Source organism: Zalophus californianus, chromosome 10 (genome assembly GCF_009762305.2).
Source record: "Zalophus californianus isolate mZalCal1 chromosome 10, mZalCal1.pri.v2, whole genome shotgun sequence".
Lineage (NCBI taxonomy): Eukaryota > Metazoa > Chordata > Mammalia > Carnivora > Otariidae > Zalophus > Zalophus californianus.
This window is the reverse complement of record NC_045604.1, coordinates 73,389,629-73,407,219: the sequence shown is the minus strand read 5'-3', so window position 1 is coordinate 73,407,219 and position 17,591 is coordinate 73,389,629. Positions and strand designations below refer to the sequence as shown.

The window sequence follows — 17,591 nt, the reverse complement described above, 5'->3', positions numbered from 1 at the left end:
AGGATTATCTCCTTGAATTGTTTCAACCCTCTGGGGTGGGACGGATTCTTATCACCATTTTACAGACGAGAAAATAGACAAAGAGAGGGTAAGGAGCCCGCCCAGGTCAGAGTAACACCAGACCCTATGTTCTTTCCATGTGCCAGGATGGCCCCCTCCCTGCAGGCAAGATAGAGAGGAAAATGGGCCAACTGGTTCAGCATGACTTGGGCACGGAGAGCTGAAGGCAGCAAGGGTAGCTGCTAGCTGGAGGGTTGGCCCTTCACGGTGTTCTTGGAGGGCCTGGGTCCCTCCTGGAGGTAGGAGGCTGGGAAGCAGGTCCTTCCTGCTTCTGAGCTTGGGAAGGAGATAGAGAATCTGAGTGGGTCAGCTGGGCATGCAGTGAGTAAACCAAGTCTTAGCCAGGGTGGTCCTGGAGGCGATCTACAAACAGAACCACCCCCCCCCCCCGGAAAGTCCCCACTGGTACAAGGGCCCCGAGGCAGAAAAGGCTGGGCACAGGGAGTCCTATGGGCCTTGGGCAGGAGTTTGAGCTCTATTCTCAGAGCATTTGGGAGCCCTGGCAAGTTGGAGGCCGGACAGTGGTAAGATGAGGTTGCATTGTTGAAATGTGCTGAAGCTGGTTGGAGGCAGCTAGAGTATGGGCACGGGGAGACAGTTGGGGGTGGCTGTTGCATTGGTCCAGGTGAGAGGTAGCAGCCTTGATCAGGCTGAGACCATAGAACAAAGGGAGGTTGGAGGCACAGGAGATCTGTTCCCAGGTGGAACTGGGAAGGGAAAGGCAGGGATCTGGGGCGGTTCTGGGGTTCTGCTTGAACAACCAGGTAGACAGGCCCTCCCTGCCCTCCCGTTCTGTGGTTTCCCTCCTACAGATGGGGGAGAGTTCTCAGAACGGCAGAGACCCTTCGGTGGAAACACACCATACCCTTCAAATCCCAAACCTGATTCTAAGCCCAAACCCAAGGCAGTTCAGTGGGACCAGGCCTGGGATCCGAATCCTCCCAGCAGTCTCACTACCCATGTATATACACCAGCCTCCCTCTGCAGGGATTGGTGGAGACGTTTCCAAATATTGACGTTACTTGCGAATTTCCCATGCCTGGACGAGGCGAGATCCGCCAGGCAGAGCCAGAGCATGTCTTAGCTTGCGTGAGGATCAGTGTGAATGGTGTGCTGGCCTGGGGTCTTTTTTTTTTTTTAGCTCCCTGGTGCCAGTGAACCGCCATCAGGTCTCGGCTGCTGGCTTTTATCATCTCCTTAAAAGGAGCCCAGATCCCTGGACAGTGACCCCACGTGGAGGCAGAGAGCCTGGGCTCCCCCATACAACAGCGCTCTCTCATTTAACCCCTGGCCGAGCCCTGTGGCATGCATATTGAGATGACCCCCACTGACAGATGGGGAAACTGAGGCTCAGAGAGGCTAAGTAATTCACAGCTTAGTAAGGACTGAGTCAGGATTCAAATGCAGGCCTGCTGCCTTCTGTCTGGGTGCTTAACCATCAGGCCATACTGCCCTTCCAGCTGGGTAAAGGGAAAGGAGCTCCTGCACAAAATTCAAGCAAGAAGAGAGGTGGGCAGTAGGATTGGGGGAGGAGGAGGGTCCCCTGAGATGCCTGTGTTCTCTTTTCCTGCTCATATACTCCATCCGTGGTGTGTAACTGACCTGGGTGCCACCTCTGTCCCCACTTCTCTGGACGGCACCCCTGCTGGCTCGCTGACTAGATCCCCATATTGCTGCTGACCTCCTGGGCTTGAGTGGCCACCTGCAGAGCAGGTTGGACTGTGGTTATTGAGTTTCTAACTCCTGGTGACAGAATGGGAGTACCTGGTGTCATTTAAAGCTCTCAGGCTCTCCCCCTGTGGTTCCAGTGCTCTGAGTACTTCCTGGGACACAAAAGAGGCACTTGTTCCGGGCTGGTGCCTGCAGGCTCAGACCCAAAAGGCCCTTGTTTGTCCCTCAGTGTGTCCTCACCCACAAGGTATCCTCGGCATGCCTTGGACATGACCCTGGCCCTCCTGGGCCCGTGCCAGACCCCGGCTTCATCCGCCCAGGAGAAGAAAATGAGGGCTGATTCTCTGGAGAAATGGGCCCAAATCTGCTGGGGACCGCCGCCCCAACCTGGCTTGTGCGACGCACACAGCAGCACTTGGCTGGACCGGGCTGGGCTGAGGGGGCTGTTGTGGGGACAGCTGAGTCCCTAGTCCCACCAGCTTCTACCAGGTGGGGTCTTGGGTCACAGCACCCCACCTCCTCCCTGCCTGTCCACAGGTGGGTGTCCTAGATGCCATTCCCATCACCAAGGTGTCCTGTAGGGGTCTGCTGGAAAACCCAGAAATCTGGAAGGAAACTTTATAAACTATGAACTTGTTTCTAATTCCTCAGTTTCTCCCTAATGTCTTTAGGCTGTTCCAGGACCCCACTTTGCATTCAGCGGTCCCATCTTCTTAGGCTCCTCCAGGCTGATGGTTTCTCAGCCTTGTCTTTCATGGCCTTGACACTTTTGAAGAGGGCTGGTCAGGTGTTCTGTAAACCGTCCCTCAGCTTGGGCTTGTCTGCTGGCCCCTAACCATGAGATGGAGGTCATATACTGAGAAGGGTTCCTTGGAGGCAATCTTGTGTCCTCCTTGGTCCCCGGTGTCAGGTGGTTCCACTGTATTGATATGCCTTCCCCCTGGGGATGTGAACCTTCTGTCCTCGCCACTGTGAATTTACTGATTTTCAGAAGAAACCTATTTTACAGGACCAGGCATGACTGGCAAGCAGGAGCCCACAGGCAGAACCCCATGCACAGGGGCCCCATAAGGCCTCAGGTGCATTGTGAAGGGCACCCTCTATGGGGTGTAAAAGTGCAGTGAATACATGTTGTGTGGATGAGCGGTCATCCTCACCGTTTGTGAAGCCCCTGCAATGGGCCTGGTAATTCGAGGTCCTTCACTGAACAATATTTGTTGAATGTCTCCTACGTGCCCCGCACTGGTTAGGCACTGGTGAAACCAGGGAGATTCCACTTGTGAACCTAAGTGATCTCTAATCTGCTTTTGGGACTCCAGAGGCTGCCCTGAACCTCCAGCTCAGTCCTTGAACCCCAAAGTGGTCTTTGAAACTCATTCAGGTGTTTCCAGAAGTGCCCCTGACCTTTCCCCCACCCACCTCACTTAACTAGGTGGGATGGACTATTCCCATTTTACAGATGGTAAAAGAGGTTCAGAAGCATAAAGTAGCTCCTCCAAGCTTACACCAATGGCTGGTGCAGTCAGGATTTGAACCCTGTCTGACTCCAGGCACCAGCTGCCTCCTGCATGACCTTGGGTAGGTGCCTTTGCTTCTGAGGGCATCAGTTTGTGCATCTGTGTAATGAGCAGGTGGGGCTGGATGACTTCCAAGCCACATTCTAGTACGGAAGGCCACTTGCCCTTAGAACCTGTGTCCGTGTTAAACTTCTGAGTAAGTAGAGGGAGGCTGGGTGTGTCCCTCTCCCAGCATGTCACTCAGACCTGCCTCCCCTCTCTGGGGTGGGAGCACCTTGGCTTTCCTGGCTCTGCCGGTGATTGTCGTCTCCGTGGGTGGGACAAGACTGGTCGGGGGTGGTGGGGAAGGGGTGTATCCTGGTCTCCATCAGTCGGGCCGATGCCCTGTCTGGATGCCCCCATGGGTCTTATTAGTGAGATGAAAAGCTGGACTGGCCAAGCCAGTTCCCAGGCCTTTTGGGATCTGTGCCCCTTCCCTGCAGGTTGCTGACCTGCCCACGTTCCTGCATTCCTGCACTCCTGGCCGGAATGCAGGACCCTGTGGGGACTCTCATTCAGGACCTCAAACCCAAAAGGCATAAGTACTAGGACTGTGCCCCAGAGGCCTGGATTAGAACCCCAGCTCTCCTTGTTTCCTGGCAGCGGACTGGAGCCAAGTTATTGAGTCAGTGCCTCAGTTTCCCCATCTGTAAAATTGGAGAACAGTGCAACTTCAGCAGTGGTAGGATTAAAGGAGCTCATCTCTATGTGACTTGCTTAGCACTGGTGGGCACAGGGTCAACTCTGTGTGTGTTAACTAGCATCTTCTAGGCAGCTGGGCGTAGCCTGGAGCTGGTCTAGCCTCCACGGAAAACGGGATAGAAGGCAGGAAGAACACTCAAGGGGGTGGGGGAAGAAGAAACAAGCCCCTATCACTTAGAAATGGCACTTACCAACTTTTCTGGTATCAGCTTTATTGAGACATAACTCACATAGCATACCATTCCCTCACTTAAAGTATACAGTTAGTTTTTAGTATATTTACGGAATTACCCAACTCTCACCACAACCAATTTTAGAACATTTTCATCACCCCCCAAAAGACACCCCATACCCTTCAGTGCTCACTTGCCAGCCCCACCCCAGCCCCGGCAACGACTAATCTGCTTTCTGCTTCTATGGATTGGTCTATTCTAGATATTTCATGTAAATGGAATCCTACTATATGTGACCTGTTGTGTCTGGCTGCTTTCACTTGGCGTAATGGTTTTGCGGTTCACCCACGCTATAGCAGGTGTTGGTGTTTCATTCCTTTCTTTGCTGAGTGATATTCCATTTAATGGATATTCCACATTTTGTTTATCCATTCATTGGTTGGTGAACACTTGTGTTGTTTCAACTTTTTGGCTATTATAAGTAGTGCTGTTAGGAACATTTGTGTTTCGTTCAAGTTTCTGTGTGGCCTATGCTTTCATTTCTCTTGGGTAGATACTTAGGAGTGGAATTACTGGGTCATGTGGCAACTTTATGTTTAACTTTTTGAGGAACTTCCAGATGCTTTCCAAAGCTGCTGCACCATTTTACAGTTCCTACCTACTGTGAGTGAGGGTTCTGATTTCTCCATATCCTTGTTACCAAATCATTATGGTCTGTCTTTTTGATTATCACCATCCTGGTGGGTGAGAAGTGGTATCCCATTGTGGTCTAGGGCACTTGGCAGTCCATGCCTAGGATGTGTTGGGAGCCGTGCAGGATTGTCAAATGGGGTTGCTAATGGCATGAACTTGGGGGCCTGCCTGGGTTGGAATTCTGGCTCTAACATTTAATTTAATTACTGTGTAACTTTGGGAAAGTTACTAAAACTCTCTGGTCCTCCATTTCCACATCTGTAAAGTGGGGACAATAATATGATGACCCACTGGGCCAACACCTACCTCACAGGATTGTAATGAAGATTAAGAAATGAGCAGAGAGACTGGCACGTGAAATACAAGCTCATACTATTCTGGTGATGGTGGTGGTTGCTACACATGCGCTTGTGATTTTCCCAACGCCCCTATGAGTAGCTGTGAGCCAGTATTTGATGAAGTGGCCTCTGGAGCAAGACTGCCTGAGCAGAGAGTCCTGGTGCCCCATTCACAAGGTGTATGACACTGGACAAGCACCTTGACATCTCTGAGCCTTGGTTTCCTATAAACTCTCTGTAAAGGGACACACAATCCTCCCCCAGGGCTTAGGGTAAGGATGTTGTTGAGGCAGTACCTATGAACATGTCTGATGTCTGGTGAAGCATGTGCAGGAAGCGTCAAATTACCATGACGCCTTGGTGGGCATCCCTTGTAGACAAATGGAGAAACAGAGGCACCTCGAGGGTATGGTGCTTGCCTGAGATGGTCCAAGCTGCAAATGGCCCCACTGCACCTGGAACGCATGCCTGTCTGGCCAGAAGCTCCCACAGAGAGCCCTCCTTCATCCTCTGCCAGGAGCACCAGGTTCCTGGGACCGGTTGCTCCACCCACGTCCTTTGTCCCCTTTCTGGTGCTGGGCTTTGGCTGGAATAATGGGCCAGTCCAGGTGGGGGTCCAGAAGGTGCTTTCCTCACACTGCCCACCCAGTGAAGGGGCTGGCTTGGGAGCTGGGCCCATGCCCTGAGGTGGGGCTGGGCCGAGCCAAAGCCCCCCACCTAATCCACACTTCAGTTTCCCGATGACACATGAGCAGTCATGGGTTAAATATTTGGTCTAAGACTCGCTACATCTGAATGCAGCAGGCCAGGCTGAGGGTCAGTGGTTTGGTGGAGGGGAGGGGCCCGGAGGTACTCATGTTCTCCATGTGGTCTGACCAGCCAGGGGGTGGGGGCTGTGGGCTCAGTCCATGCCCTGGCAGCCCAGCCTTTACCCTTCCTTACTCAGATCCTCCACACACAGTCCCTTCTTCTGAGCCTTCCTTGCCTCTCCAACTGAATACCAGCTTTCTGCACTGCAGGACTGCTCAGAGCCTTTACTGGCTCATAGACTTCTCAAGGGTCCAGGTTTTCCTAGCTGCCTGGACTCACAAGCCTTCATTCTGGGAATGACTTACAGGACTGGGGTTCCTGGGACCCACTTTGGGAAAGGCTGCCCCCTTGATTGACTTGGCGGATGGTGCGGCCTGGGTCTTGTTTCTCTCCCCTCCTTAGCTCCTGCGCATCCAGGCCTGGCACAGAGCAGGCTCTCGGGCACGGTTTGAGACATGGATGGACAGACTCACAGATTCTGTTTGCTGTGCCTGATTCTGCCCCCCACTGACACCTGCCCCTCCCCATACCAGCAGTACCTGCAGTGTTGGACTTCAAACTCCGCAGGGGATCAGGGTCCCCTAGAGAACCTGTAATAACAAGAGCAATAATAATAATACAGTTTCTCAGGCCTAGCTTTGGAGATCCAGACCCAGAGGGTCTGGGTTAGTGCCTGGGAATCTGAATGTTTTGTGCCCCAAGAGGTGGTCCCAGGCCTTGATCTGAGGAATTCCAGTGTGAGGAGGTGGTGGTCCCCTTCAGCCTGAGGATCCAGAGCCCTGCCCTGGCCCCCCCTCCAATGGACATGCCCAGAACCCACCTTTTTTGTGGCCTCTTCCCTTGAAGCCTTCTGCCCATGAACCCCAAACTCTTCCTTATCCTTCAGAACCTAGCAACCACCACCTCCTCCAGGAAGCATTCAGTGACCAGCCCCATTCCCACCCAGCCAGCCAGGAGGCTCCTCTGGGTAACCCTAGCTTCCATGCCTGTCTCAGTCGTGTGACTATTTCTGTAAATGCTCATTTCCTCCCCATCTAGGGGGTGACCAGTCAGAGGGTGAGGCTTTTTCTGTGTGCACTGCTGGGCCTGGCATACAGTAGATGTTTAATGAGTGCAGGTGGAATGAAACCTCTGGGTGCTTGGCTGCTTGGGCTCTACTGTGGAGTCAGTACAAAAGGGTTTTCAATGGAGATTGGGGAATTAGGTGCTAATTTTTTTTTAAGATTTTATTTATTTACCTGAAAGATAGAGAGAACAAGCACAGAGCATAGAGGGAGTGCCAGAGGGAGAAGCAGACTCCCCGCTAAGCAGGAAGCCCAATGCGGGGCTCGATCCCGGGGCCTGAAGATCATGACCTGAGCCGAAGGCAGACACTTAACCATCTGAGCCACCCAGGCGCCCCTTAGGTGCTAATCTTGACCATTACTGGCTGGCTGGGTGACATTGGCCAAGTTGCATTCTCTCTCTGGTCTTTGTGTCTTCTTTTATTGAAAGAAAGCAACAACAGAGGCAGGGCCAGACACCCATCAGTATAACCTTGTGAATACACTAAAACCCACTGAGTTACAGGCTTTAAAGGGGTGAATTTTATAGTATGTGAATTATGTCTCCATAAAAAATATGGAAAAAAAAACATAGTAAAGGTGTTCTGCTAAAATGGAAAACTAGAAACTCTCGCCCCAAGCTGCCTTGTTTCTGTGGGTTTGGTGATGTCGCCCCAGGGCAGGGGCAGGAGATAGGGTGGGCAGCCAGGCTCCCTCTGAGGCTGGTGGGGACATGGCACGCCCTGCAGGTCCAGCCCACCTTGTATCTTCTCTCTGCAGCATCTCTAACAAGGAGTTGTCGGAGCTGATTGAGCAGCTACAGAAAAATGCCGACCAGGTGGAGAAGAACATCGTGGACACGGAGGCCAAGATGCAGAGCGTGAGTGCCCCCCCACCCCCGTGTTGCCAGCCCTATTGTGGACCAGGGTCTTGCCCGACCCAAGGGTTCTTACCGGGGAGGGGGGTGGGTTCTCCGCCCCCAGGGAACATGTGGCCACATCTAGAGACATTTTTAGCTGTCACAACTGGGGTAGTGGGGTGGACAGGCATCTAGTGGGTAGAGGCCAGGGATGCTGATAAACACCCTACAGGGCATAGGATGCCCATCTCCCCCTGAATGATCCAGCCCCAAATGTCAGTAGTGCTGAGATGGAGAAACCTCATTATTGCTGTTAATGTCAGCCCCCTACCCTGGGGGCTAAGTTCCTGCAGCTTATGGACCCTGTCTGGAGGAAAACCATGGTCTCAGGAACCAGGCCTTGTATCCCAGCTTTGCCACTTACTGTGTGACTTTAGGCAAGTCACCGTACCTCTCTGTGCACGTGATTCCCTCCGACAGGGTAAAAGCGATCACCCTCATCCCCTGGCTGCTGTAAAGACTCAGTGATATGCAGGTGTATTGCAGGGCTTGCTATTACCATCGATATTCTCATTCTTATACTTCCCCTGCCATTGCTCAGATGCATGCGATCCTCCTTTGACAGAGAAGAGAGAGAAAAGTAGCTAGGCAAATCATGTTCCCTCTGTGTCGCCCTTTGCTCTTCTGTGACATGGGCTGACAACCGCTCTGAGCAGCAGGTTCTCCTGAGGAATCTCTACCACGCGGGATACCTGTGAGCTGCCAGGGTGATCATCCCCCTGCTGGAGGCACCAGCCCAGGGCGGTTGAGCTTATATCCATTTTGTGGCTGGAGACATTGAGGTTCAGAGAGTGCGAGGTGACTCATCTGTGACAGAGCTAGCCCCAGAAGCATCCCAGGGGCGGGGTTGCCAGATTTAGCAAATAAAAATACAGGATATGCAGTTAAATTTGACTTTCAGAACACAATTCTTTTCTCATAGAAGTATATCCCATGTACTGTTTGGGATATACTTATACCACAAAGTGATCCATTGTTTATCTGAAATTTGAACTTAACTGGATGGTCTGTATTTCATCTGCATTCCTACCCAGGAGGTGACCAAGAGGCGGGTCAAGAGGAGTGGGGGACAGAAGGTGGACAGGTCATGAGCGAGCTCAAGGCTTGGCCCAGCTGTGGCTGCCCCTCCCCCTGCCCACGCTGGTGTCCACCGGCCCGGGGGCCAGGCCACCGGCAGCCCAGACAGCTGAAGGACGGGATGCGCTGGGGATGGTACAGCCGGCAGTGAGGAACGGAGGTGTGGGGAAGAGCAGGAAAGGCGAGTGGCGCTCTCTCTTTTCCTGCCAGGGGCCCTCCCCCGGCTCCTTTCCTGCCCGCTCCTGCCCTTCTACCAGCCTCTACCTGCCTCAGTGCCTCGCCAGCCCCACAGCTTGTCCCTTGGGCTGCCACCTCGTCCCGGCTCCTCTGCGGAGTTTTCAATCCCCTTGTCGCATGGCGCCGTGCTATTTTCTTTCCTAAATGAAAACAGCTTTTTGGGTGTGTCTGTTTTTGTCCTAATGAAAGTAATATGAGTTTGTTACAAATCTTTCAGGACTGATAAAGTGTAACGAAGCAAACTGAAATCCTGTATAATTCCACCACCAGAGAGATGGATCGGCAATTAACCTTTTGGTGTATCTGTTTGACCCTTTCCTGTGTGTGCGCGCGCGCGCGTGTGTGTGTGTGTGTGTGTGAGAGAGAGAGAGAGAGAGAGAGAGAGAATAGGGTCTCGAGCTCTCATTTTTATTTGCTTAGAGTAATGGCTCACAATAACAAGCATGCACTTGGGGGATAATTTTGAACTGTTTTTTAACTTCAGACGAACAAACCTGAAAATAGAAACCGTGCTTTGACGACCATATGGACTAATCTTTTGCTTTCTTTTTTTTTTTCCTTCCATCCCTTTCATTTCTCGGAAGATGTCACTGTTCATTTTATTACCCATAAGTTCTCTTGAATGTTCCTGTTTCTTAAATTGAAGCGAGGTTCACATAACATAAGATTAACCACTTAAAGCGTGCAAGTCAGTGGCCTGTACACCGTTCGCAGTGTTGGTCACCCACCACCTCCTTCTAGTTCCAAGACGTTTCCCTTCCCCCAAAGGGAACCCCATACGCAACAGCAGCCCCTCCCCATGTCCCCTCCCTGCAGCCCCCGGAAACCCTAATAATCTGCTTTCTGTGGATGGATTTACTTCTGCGTGTTTCGTATAAACCTAATCGTACAATAATGACCTTCTCTCTCTATCCAAATTTTTAAACGTGCAGAAGAGTTGAAAGAGTTCCACAGAGATGGGGCGCCTGGGTGGCTCAGATGGTTGGGCGTCTGCCTTCGGCTCAGGTCATGATCCCAGGGTCCTGGAATTGAGCCCCGCATCGGGCTCCTGGCTCAGCGGGGAGCCTGGTTCTCCCTCTGCCTCTCCCCCTTCTCGTGCTATTTCTCCCTCTGTATCTCTGTGTCTCAAATGAATAAATAAAAATATTAAAAAAAAAATTTCACAGAGAACATCCATGTCCCTAACCCCCCAGATTCCACCAGCAACAGCTGCTGGATTTGCTTTATCACTCATCCGCCTGTCAGCATGTGTGTAGTTTATTAGCTACATCAGTCCCTATGATTTGTTTTTACTCGTAAAAACCTTTTATTGGAGGTATAAATTCTGTAAGGTATATAGAAAGTGTCTACATTTTAAGGGCCTTTGCATCCATAAGTGCCCACGTAACCACTGCTCGGGTCAAGATAGAGAACATTTCCCAGAAAGCTGGCTCGTGACCTTGCCAATCCATACCCCCTAGAGTAACCACTACGCTGACCTCTCTCTCCATCGATCTGTTTTGCCCAACTGTGAACCCTTGAACGCGGCATCTCTCAGCTAGATGTTCTCTTTCTCATCTCAGCTAGCATGTTTCAAGAGGGCTTGCATTCCCACACAGCACTTGCATGAATGAGGTAATGATTAATTTACTTCCCCCTTTTGCAAAATTAGTCTTTGTCACTGTAACTGCCCAAGAGCTGCAGATCAGCTGGAAATAATGGAGCGGATAATGTTCCACCCAAGCCAAGAACCATGAGGTTTTGTCGTATTTTCCCCCCCACTGGCCAGATCCACACAGGGGTGGAGAGATGGTACAGGTCCCCCTGGGCCTCACCTCCAAGTCCCTCAGCGCGCCGGGCCCCAGTTGCCCCTCAGCCTCCCTGGAGTTGGCCAGGGACAGGTGGGCTGAACGCCTTTTCTTCTTCCGAGGGGAAGTCTGCTCTTTCCTCTGGACGAGGAAGCACATCACCTCTTTCCCTTCTTTTTGCTCTTGTAACAAGTGTATTGAGGTGTATTGTACATATCACAAGAAGCTCCCACTTCAAGTGGACAATGGAGTGAGTTTTAGTAACTTCACCGAGTGGCACAGCTGTTTCCATAAATGGGTTTCTGAACATTTTCATTGCCTAGTAAGAACCCTTGTGCTCATGTACTGTTCCTATTTCCACCCGACCCGCTGGCAACCACGCATCTGCTTCCTGTCTCTCTGGATTAGGACATGGTGGAACCCTGCACTTGGGGTCACTTGGGTGCCTCTTCCTCTTTCCCATGGCAGCGATGGGATGCTGAGACCCAGTGGGGGTGGGCACTGGCTCCTCCTTGCCCCCCGTGTTACCTCCATGGTCTGTCTTCAGCCCAGTCCCCGGTCTGTCCTCGCCTCCCCCACTGGCCTGGGGTCTCCAGGGCCCCGCACGGTGTGTGGCTGGGCCTCAGGAATGTTGTCCGAGTGAGTGAACAGACTGTGTGTAGACACCTGCTGTCCTGGCTGCCAGTTCATTGTTCTTCCCTAAACAAGCAGAGACCCTGGGCTCATCAGCGACACTGACGGTGCCTCCCAAATATCCACCCGGTCTGTTGACTCTCACCATTTCTGCAGGTGCCACCCCAGATGGGCCACCGTCCACTCCCCCCCCCCCCGCCACCCTTGGCCCTGTCACAAGTGCTGACTGCCCTCGAGGCCGTGCCGTTGCCGTGTAGAGCCCTGAAGCATTTGCCTTTAAGGACAGATGGGGCCCCGTTGCCTTGTACCTCTTGCACTTCCTCCCCCAGCCAGCCTTCCTGCCTCAGGGCCTTTGCACAGGCTGTTCCCTCTGCCTAGAACACTCTTTTCTTTCATCCTTAGTTCTTAGCTGGTGTCACCGCCTCTAGAGGGGCTCATTGACCACCAGATCTACAGCAGGTTCCTGTTGTTCCACCTCTGGTGTGTTTCCCTGGTAAACACCAACTTGTATGAACTTGTGATCACCTTTGTGAGGTTTATCTGTTTATCTGACTGGGCTGCGCAGGGCCATGCCTCTTCATTCGAAGGTGTGTCCCAGAGACCCCACACATAGGTACCTGGGCTGTTTGTTGAGAGGCGGAGGAGAGGCTAGGTGGGACTGGGAGCCCCTTGCTGGCCCTCTCCTCCCACCCCTCCCACCCCCACAGTGCCCATGGAGTCCCCAGCCTCGATCCCCCTTTCTGTCTTGACTCTCACAGGACCTGGCCCGGCTGCAGGAGGGCCGACAGCCCGAGTACCGGGACGTGACCCTGCAGAAGGTGTCAGACTCAGAGAAGTTGCTGTATGTGCTAGAGGCAGACACAGCCATTGCCAAGCACATGAAGCATCCCCAAGGAGACATGATTGCCGAGGAGTAGGTCCCCTCCGCTCCAGGTTCCTGGGACAGGGCAGGAGGGCTGTGGACTGCTCCATATTCTGGAACCCAACTCAGGGTTTATTGAAAGCTAACTAGATGCTAGACACATGCCAAATGCTTTATGTTATCCTCATGATGACCCATTTTGTAGTCAGGGAAACTGAGGCACAGCACTAATGTCCCCTGTTCTGGGCATAGTGTGACCACAGGTCCCTGACCATCGTGCTGTCTAATCTCCAAGCTTTTGAGCATGGCCTCCCACTCCCTGATGCCCAGCCAGCTTCCTGTGCTCATGGCTCTCCCCTCCGCTCAGATGTGGATAAACTGGCACCCAAAATGCCTCCTGCCTGGTTCTGCACCCCCCACCCCGGCAGGGGCAAGGGTCTCAGGGTGCCCCATGAGTCCTTGCACTGTTCCTGTCATGGCCCACACCACCGCTGTGGTTCCTGCTCGATGGCAGGCTCCAGAGAGCAGTGGAACTGCCTGTTTCTTCCAGAACCTTCTATGGTTCTGGGCACACAGTAGGCCCTGGGAAAACATTGATAGGGGAAGGAAGGGTGAGGGAGGATGGTAGTGATTGTCTGGAACCCAAAGCCCCGGTCTCCCTGTCCTTCCAGGCCTCTGAGCAGAAAGCCCCAGCCCAGTGTCTGGGGTGGGAGGCCCCTCCTGGGGGAACGGGCATGGGCAGCGGGCCTGCTAACTGGCCCCACTAACCAGGATGGCCACTCTCCCCACTCAGCATCCGTCAGCTGAAGGAGCGTGTGACCAGCCTCCGTGGGAAACACAAGCAGATCTACAACTTGGTGGTGAAGGAGGTGGACCCGCAGGTCAACTGGGCAGCACTGGTGGATGAAAAGCTGGTACGGCCCTGGCTTCAGCTGTGTGCAGGGAGGACCCCGCCATTTCATGGGTACCACGGTCCTGCCTTACAGAGGGTCATGTTCCTGACGTTTCCCGATGGCTGCATCAGTGAGGACAGCAAGGCTCAGAGAGGTGTAGCACCTAGCCTAGTGTCACCCAGCAGACGTGGTGGAGACTGGAAGTCTCCTGGGATTGCTCTCCAACCCTGGTTGTTGGGGTCCCGGGCAGGCTCGGAGGAGTGGCCGGATGCTCTTCCTCTGCCCTCACCAGCCTGTCCCCACCATGGGGAAGGGCAGCTGCTGGAGCCAGCAGTCCTCCTTTAGTGGTGTGACCTGGGCAACCACTCCCCTGACCAGGCCTCTGTTCCCCCATCTGTAAAATGGATATGACAGCCATGGAGTCCTCTGAGGTTACAGTGAAATTGAGTGAGCTGACATGTGTAGGTGCGATGGTGGTAAAGGTGACTGTCACTCCCCATATCTCTTCTGGGGCCCCTTTGCTCCCTCCTTGGTTCTTGTGTGTGGGTGGGCTGTGAGTCCTGGGCCCTAGCCCACCCTCTGTGGGTCATCTCTCCGCCCGCCCTCCCAGGACAAACTGAGCAGCCAGAGCTTTGGGACGGACCTGCCGCTGGTGGACCACCAGGTCGAGCAACACAATATCTTCCATAATGAGGTCAAGGCCATCGGGCCCCACCTGGCCAAGGATGGGGGCAAGGTGCGCATGGTGGTGGAGCGGGCCTGGCCCCGGGGGAGGAGGGGCTCACACCTGCAGTCCCGCCCTGACCTGTGTCCCCGGCTCTGTCCGCAGGAGCCAGACAGCGAACTCCAGGCCAAGTACCAGAAACTGCTGGTGAGAAGCCCCCCACCCCGGGAATGGGCCGGGTGGGGGTGGGAAGCCAGGAGTGTGGGCACAGGAAGCGTGTGCAGTGAACGTTTCAAACAGAATGAAAGGGGTTGAGTGGGAAGATCATACCCTGAGCCCCCACCTGAGAGGTGTCCCAGTTTGCTCTGTGCTTGTGGAAAACCCTAACAGGTCCCCTGGATACAGCCCGTCCTGCAGTCGGCATCTTTTTCTTTACTAAGCACCTTCTGTGTGCCAGATACAATGCCATGCGCTTTATAAGCAAAGGTTTTCTATTTCCCTTTTCAAAACTTTTAAGAAATACGTTCTTTTTAAAAGCGCTGTGAATGCCTAAATGCTTCCTTGCTGTGGCCAGTTCAGACCTCTCAGGTGAGAGAGGCACAGGCTCTGGAGCCAGATGTCTCCATCCCTCGTTGGCAGAGACACCCTGAGCGAGCTCCATAACCTCTCAGACCCTCAGTTTCCTGACCTGTACAGTGGAGTTCCTTCGAGGTCTTGTCTCCTAGGATTGCTGATGCGGAAGTGCCCAGCACGGTCCTGGCACGCTCCTGTTCGTGTTTGCAGAGCAAAGGCGAGCGTCCCTGCTCCCTCCGTGGTAGCACTTTGCTACTGTGCTCCTAGCCTCTGTACGGGGATCGTGATAAAGGCAAAAGTGGAAGCTCTAGCTGCTCACATTTATTGAGCACCAACTGTTTGACAGGCTTTTTTTTTTTAAGATTTATTTATTTATTTTGTTTTTTAAAAAGATTTATTTGAGAGAGAGAGAATGAGCGATAGAGAGCACGAGAGGGAAGAGGGTCAGAGGGAGAAGCAGACTCCCTGCTGAGCAGGGAGCCCGATGCGGGACTCGATCCCTGGACTCCAGGATCATGACCTGAGCCGAGGGCAGTCGCTTAACCAACTGAGCCACCCAGGTGCCCAAGATTTATTTAATTGACACAGAGAGAAAGAAAGAGAGCACAAGCAGGAGGAATGGCAGGCAGAGGGAGAAGCAGACTCCCTGCTGAGCAGGGAGCCTGATGCGGGACTCGATCCCAGGACCCTGGGATCACGACCTGAGCTGAAGGCAGACGCTTAACCAACTGAGCCATCCAGGCGCCCCTGTTTGACAGTCTTTGTACCCTGTGAGACCAGTGCTGCTGTCATCCCCGTTTTGTGCGTGAGCAAACTCGAGGCTCCACAAGGAAGTCCGTTCCATGTGGGTTCTGTCTGTCTGGCTCACTGGTGTGTGCCCAGAGCCTGGAGCAGAGCCCAGCACTTAGTACCTGCGCCATAGACGGTTGCTGAATGAATGAATGCACTTCGGAGGGTCAGGTGATTGGTTCAAGGGGGTCCAGCCAGGAAGTGTGGAGCTGGGCTTGTCCGCACACCGGCCAGAGCCGGCCCAAGGGGAGGGGTGGAAGGAGGCTTCAGCCCTGTCCTTGCCCTCCCCCCCCGCCCCCCTGCAGGCAGCATCCCAGGCTCGGCAGCAGCACCTGAGCACGCTGCAGGATTACATGCAGCGCTGCACCAACGAGCTGTACTGGCTGGACCAGCAGGCCAAGGGCCGCATGCAGTACGACTGGAGTGACCGCAACCTCGACTACCCGAGCCGCCGGCGCCAGTACGAGGTGGGCCCCGGGGCCCTGGGGCATCGGGGGCGGGGCTGGCAGGGGGCACAGGGCTGCCCACTGGGTGCTGAGCCCCTTCCACTGCCCCCTCTGCAGAATTTCATCAACCGGAACCTGGAGGCCAAAGAGGAGAGAATTAACAAGCTGCACAGCGAGGGTGACCAGCTGCTAGCCGCTGAGCACCCCGGGAGGAACTCCATTGAGGTGCGTGTGCCTGGGGAGGGGGTGCCTCCTCCAGGGTGGCCTCAGGGCGGCCTCTACTGTGGGCCGCCGGGACTCAGGCAGCCCCCAAGATGGGGGTCCTGCATCCTGTGTCTGTCTCTCCGTTTTGTTGTCTTTCCTTCCTCTGTCTGACCCTATCTCTTCTCGTTATCTCATCCTTTGCCACGTCCGGCCCTCGGCCCCATACAGTACCTGTAATGGTTTCCTAGGGCTGCCATAACCAATGACCACAAACTTGGTGGCTTTAAACAGCAGAAACTTTCTCTCTCTCAGTCTGAAGGCCAGAAGTTTGAAATCAAGATGTTGGCAGGCTTGTTCCCTCTGAAGGTTCTAGTTCCTTCCTTGCCTCTCCTTGCTTCTAGTGGTCGCCAGCAGTCCGTGGCGTTCCTTGGCCTGGGGCTGCGTCGCTCGTAACTCTGCCTCTGTCTTCACATAACCTCCCCTGTGTGTCTCTCTGTATGTCATCTCCTTTTCTTATAAGGACATCAGTCATTGGACCTTAGGGCCCACCCTAAATCTAGGATGATTTAGTCTTGAGATCCTTAATCAATTATATCTGCAAAGACCCTATTTCCAAATAAAGTCACATTCTGAGTTCTGGGTGGACATGAATTTGGGGAAGGGAGGGATACCATTCAACCCTCTACAGTGCCTTTGTGTGAATTTTTAAAAGCACCACTTTGAGGAGATGCAGCCCGTTTGTCCCTTGTGCAGTGCACAACCCAAGTACCTGTACATGGCAATCCTGCTTGGCTCCTCAACATGTCCCTTTTCTCCTCCCATGCCTGGAAAGAAGCTGGCTGCCTCTGTCAGAGCCACATTCAGGGGGATGCCAGGTGCCCCTTCCCCCACCATTCTCTGGTCCAGAATCCTGCCATTCCTCCCTGGGCATCCCAGGCACCTGCCAAGCAGTGACCTGCTCCCCGCCCCCTTCTCTTGGCAGGCACACATGGAGGCGGTGCATGCAGATTGGAAGGAGTACCTGAACCTGCTCATCTGTGAGGAGAGTCACCTGAAGTACATGGAAGACTACCACCAGGTACCCATCAGCCCCAGAGCATCACTGATGGAAGCACACAGGGCTTCCTCCAGGAGCAGGGCTGCCTTCCCAAGCCACCCAGTGCCCATGCTTTTGATGGCATACGTGGGTGTGCCCCCAAGCTTGCCAGGCCCTTGTCTGTCTTCTCTGGAGGCCAGGGCTGGAGAATCTGATTTCACGGGTCACTGTGGACCCCAGGAAGGAGGTGGGGTTTTCATTTTGGTAAAACATATAGAATAGGAAATCTGCTGTTTTAGCCATTTTTAAGCACATGATGCAGTGTCATTCATTCAGTGTTGTGCAGCCTTCACCTTGGGAAGGTTTACAGAACTTTTCTATCACCCCAAACAAGAACTCTGCACCCATGAAACAATCACTCCCTT

General features: G+C 53.6%; 1 protein-coding gene across 2 annotated transcripts in view; it reads left to right on the top strand.

The window, feature by feature from the left end:
- Positions 1 to 17,591, top strand: part of PPL (periplakin) — a 44,194-nt gene that overhangs the window by 13,067 nt on the left and 13,536 nt on the right. The window contains exons 2-9 of one of the 2 annotated variants that reach the window (XM_027613527.1): positions 7,827 to 7,926; positions 12,458 to 12,612; positions 13,355 to 13,475; positions 14,065 to 14,190; positions 14,284 to 14,325; positions 15,786 to 15,947; positions 16,044 to 16,151; positions 17,113 to 17,208. In XM_027613527.1, the coding sequence (XP_027469328.1) occupies positions 7,827 to 7,926; positions 12,458 to 12,612; positions 13,355 to 13,475; positions 14,065 to 14,190; positions 14,284 to 14,325; positions 15,786 to 15,947; positions 16,044 to 16,151; positions 17,113 to 17,208 (910 nt within the window). The remainder of the gene's footprint in view (positions 1 to 7,826; positions 7,927 to 12,457; positions 12,613 to 13,354; positions 13,476 to 14,064; positions 14,191 to 14,283; positions 14,326 to 15,785; positions 15,948 to 16,043; positions 16,152 to 17,112; positions 17,209 to 17,591) is intronic. The other variant, XM_027613528.1, reaches the window with a different exon arrangement.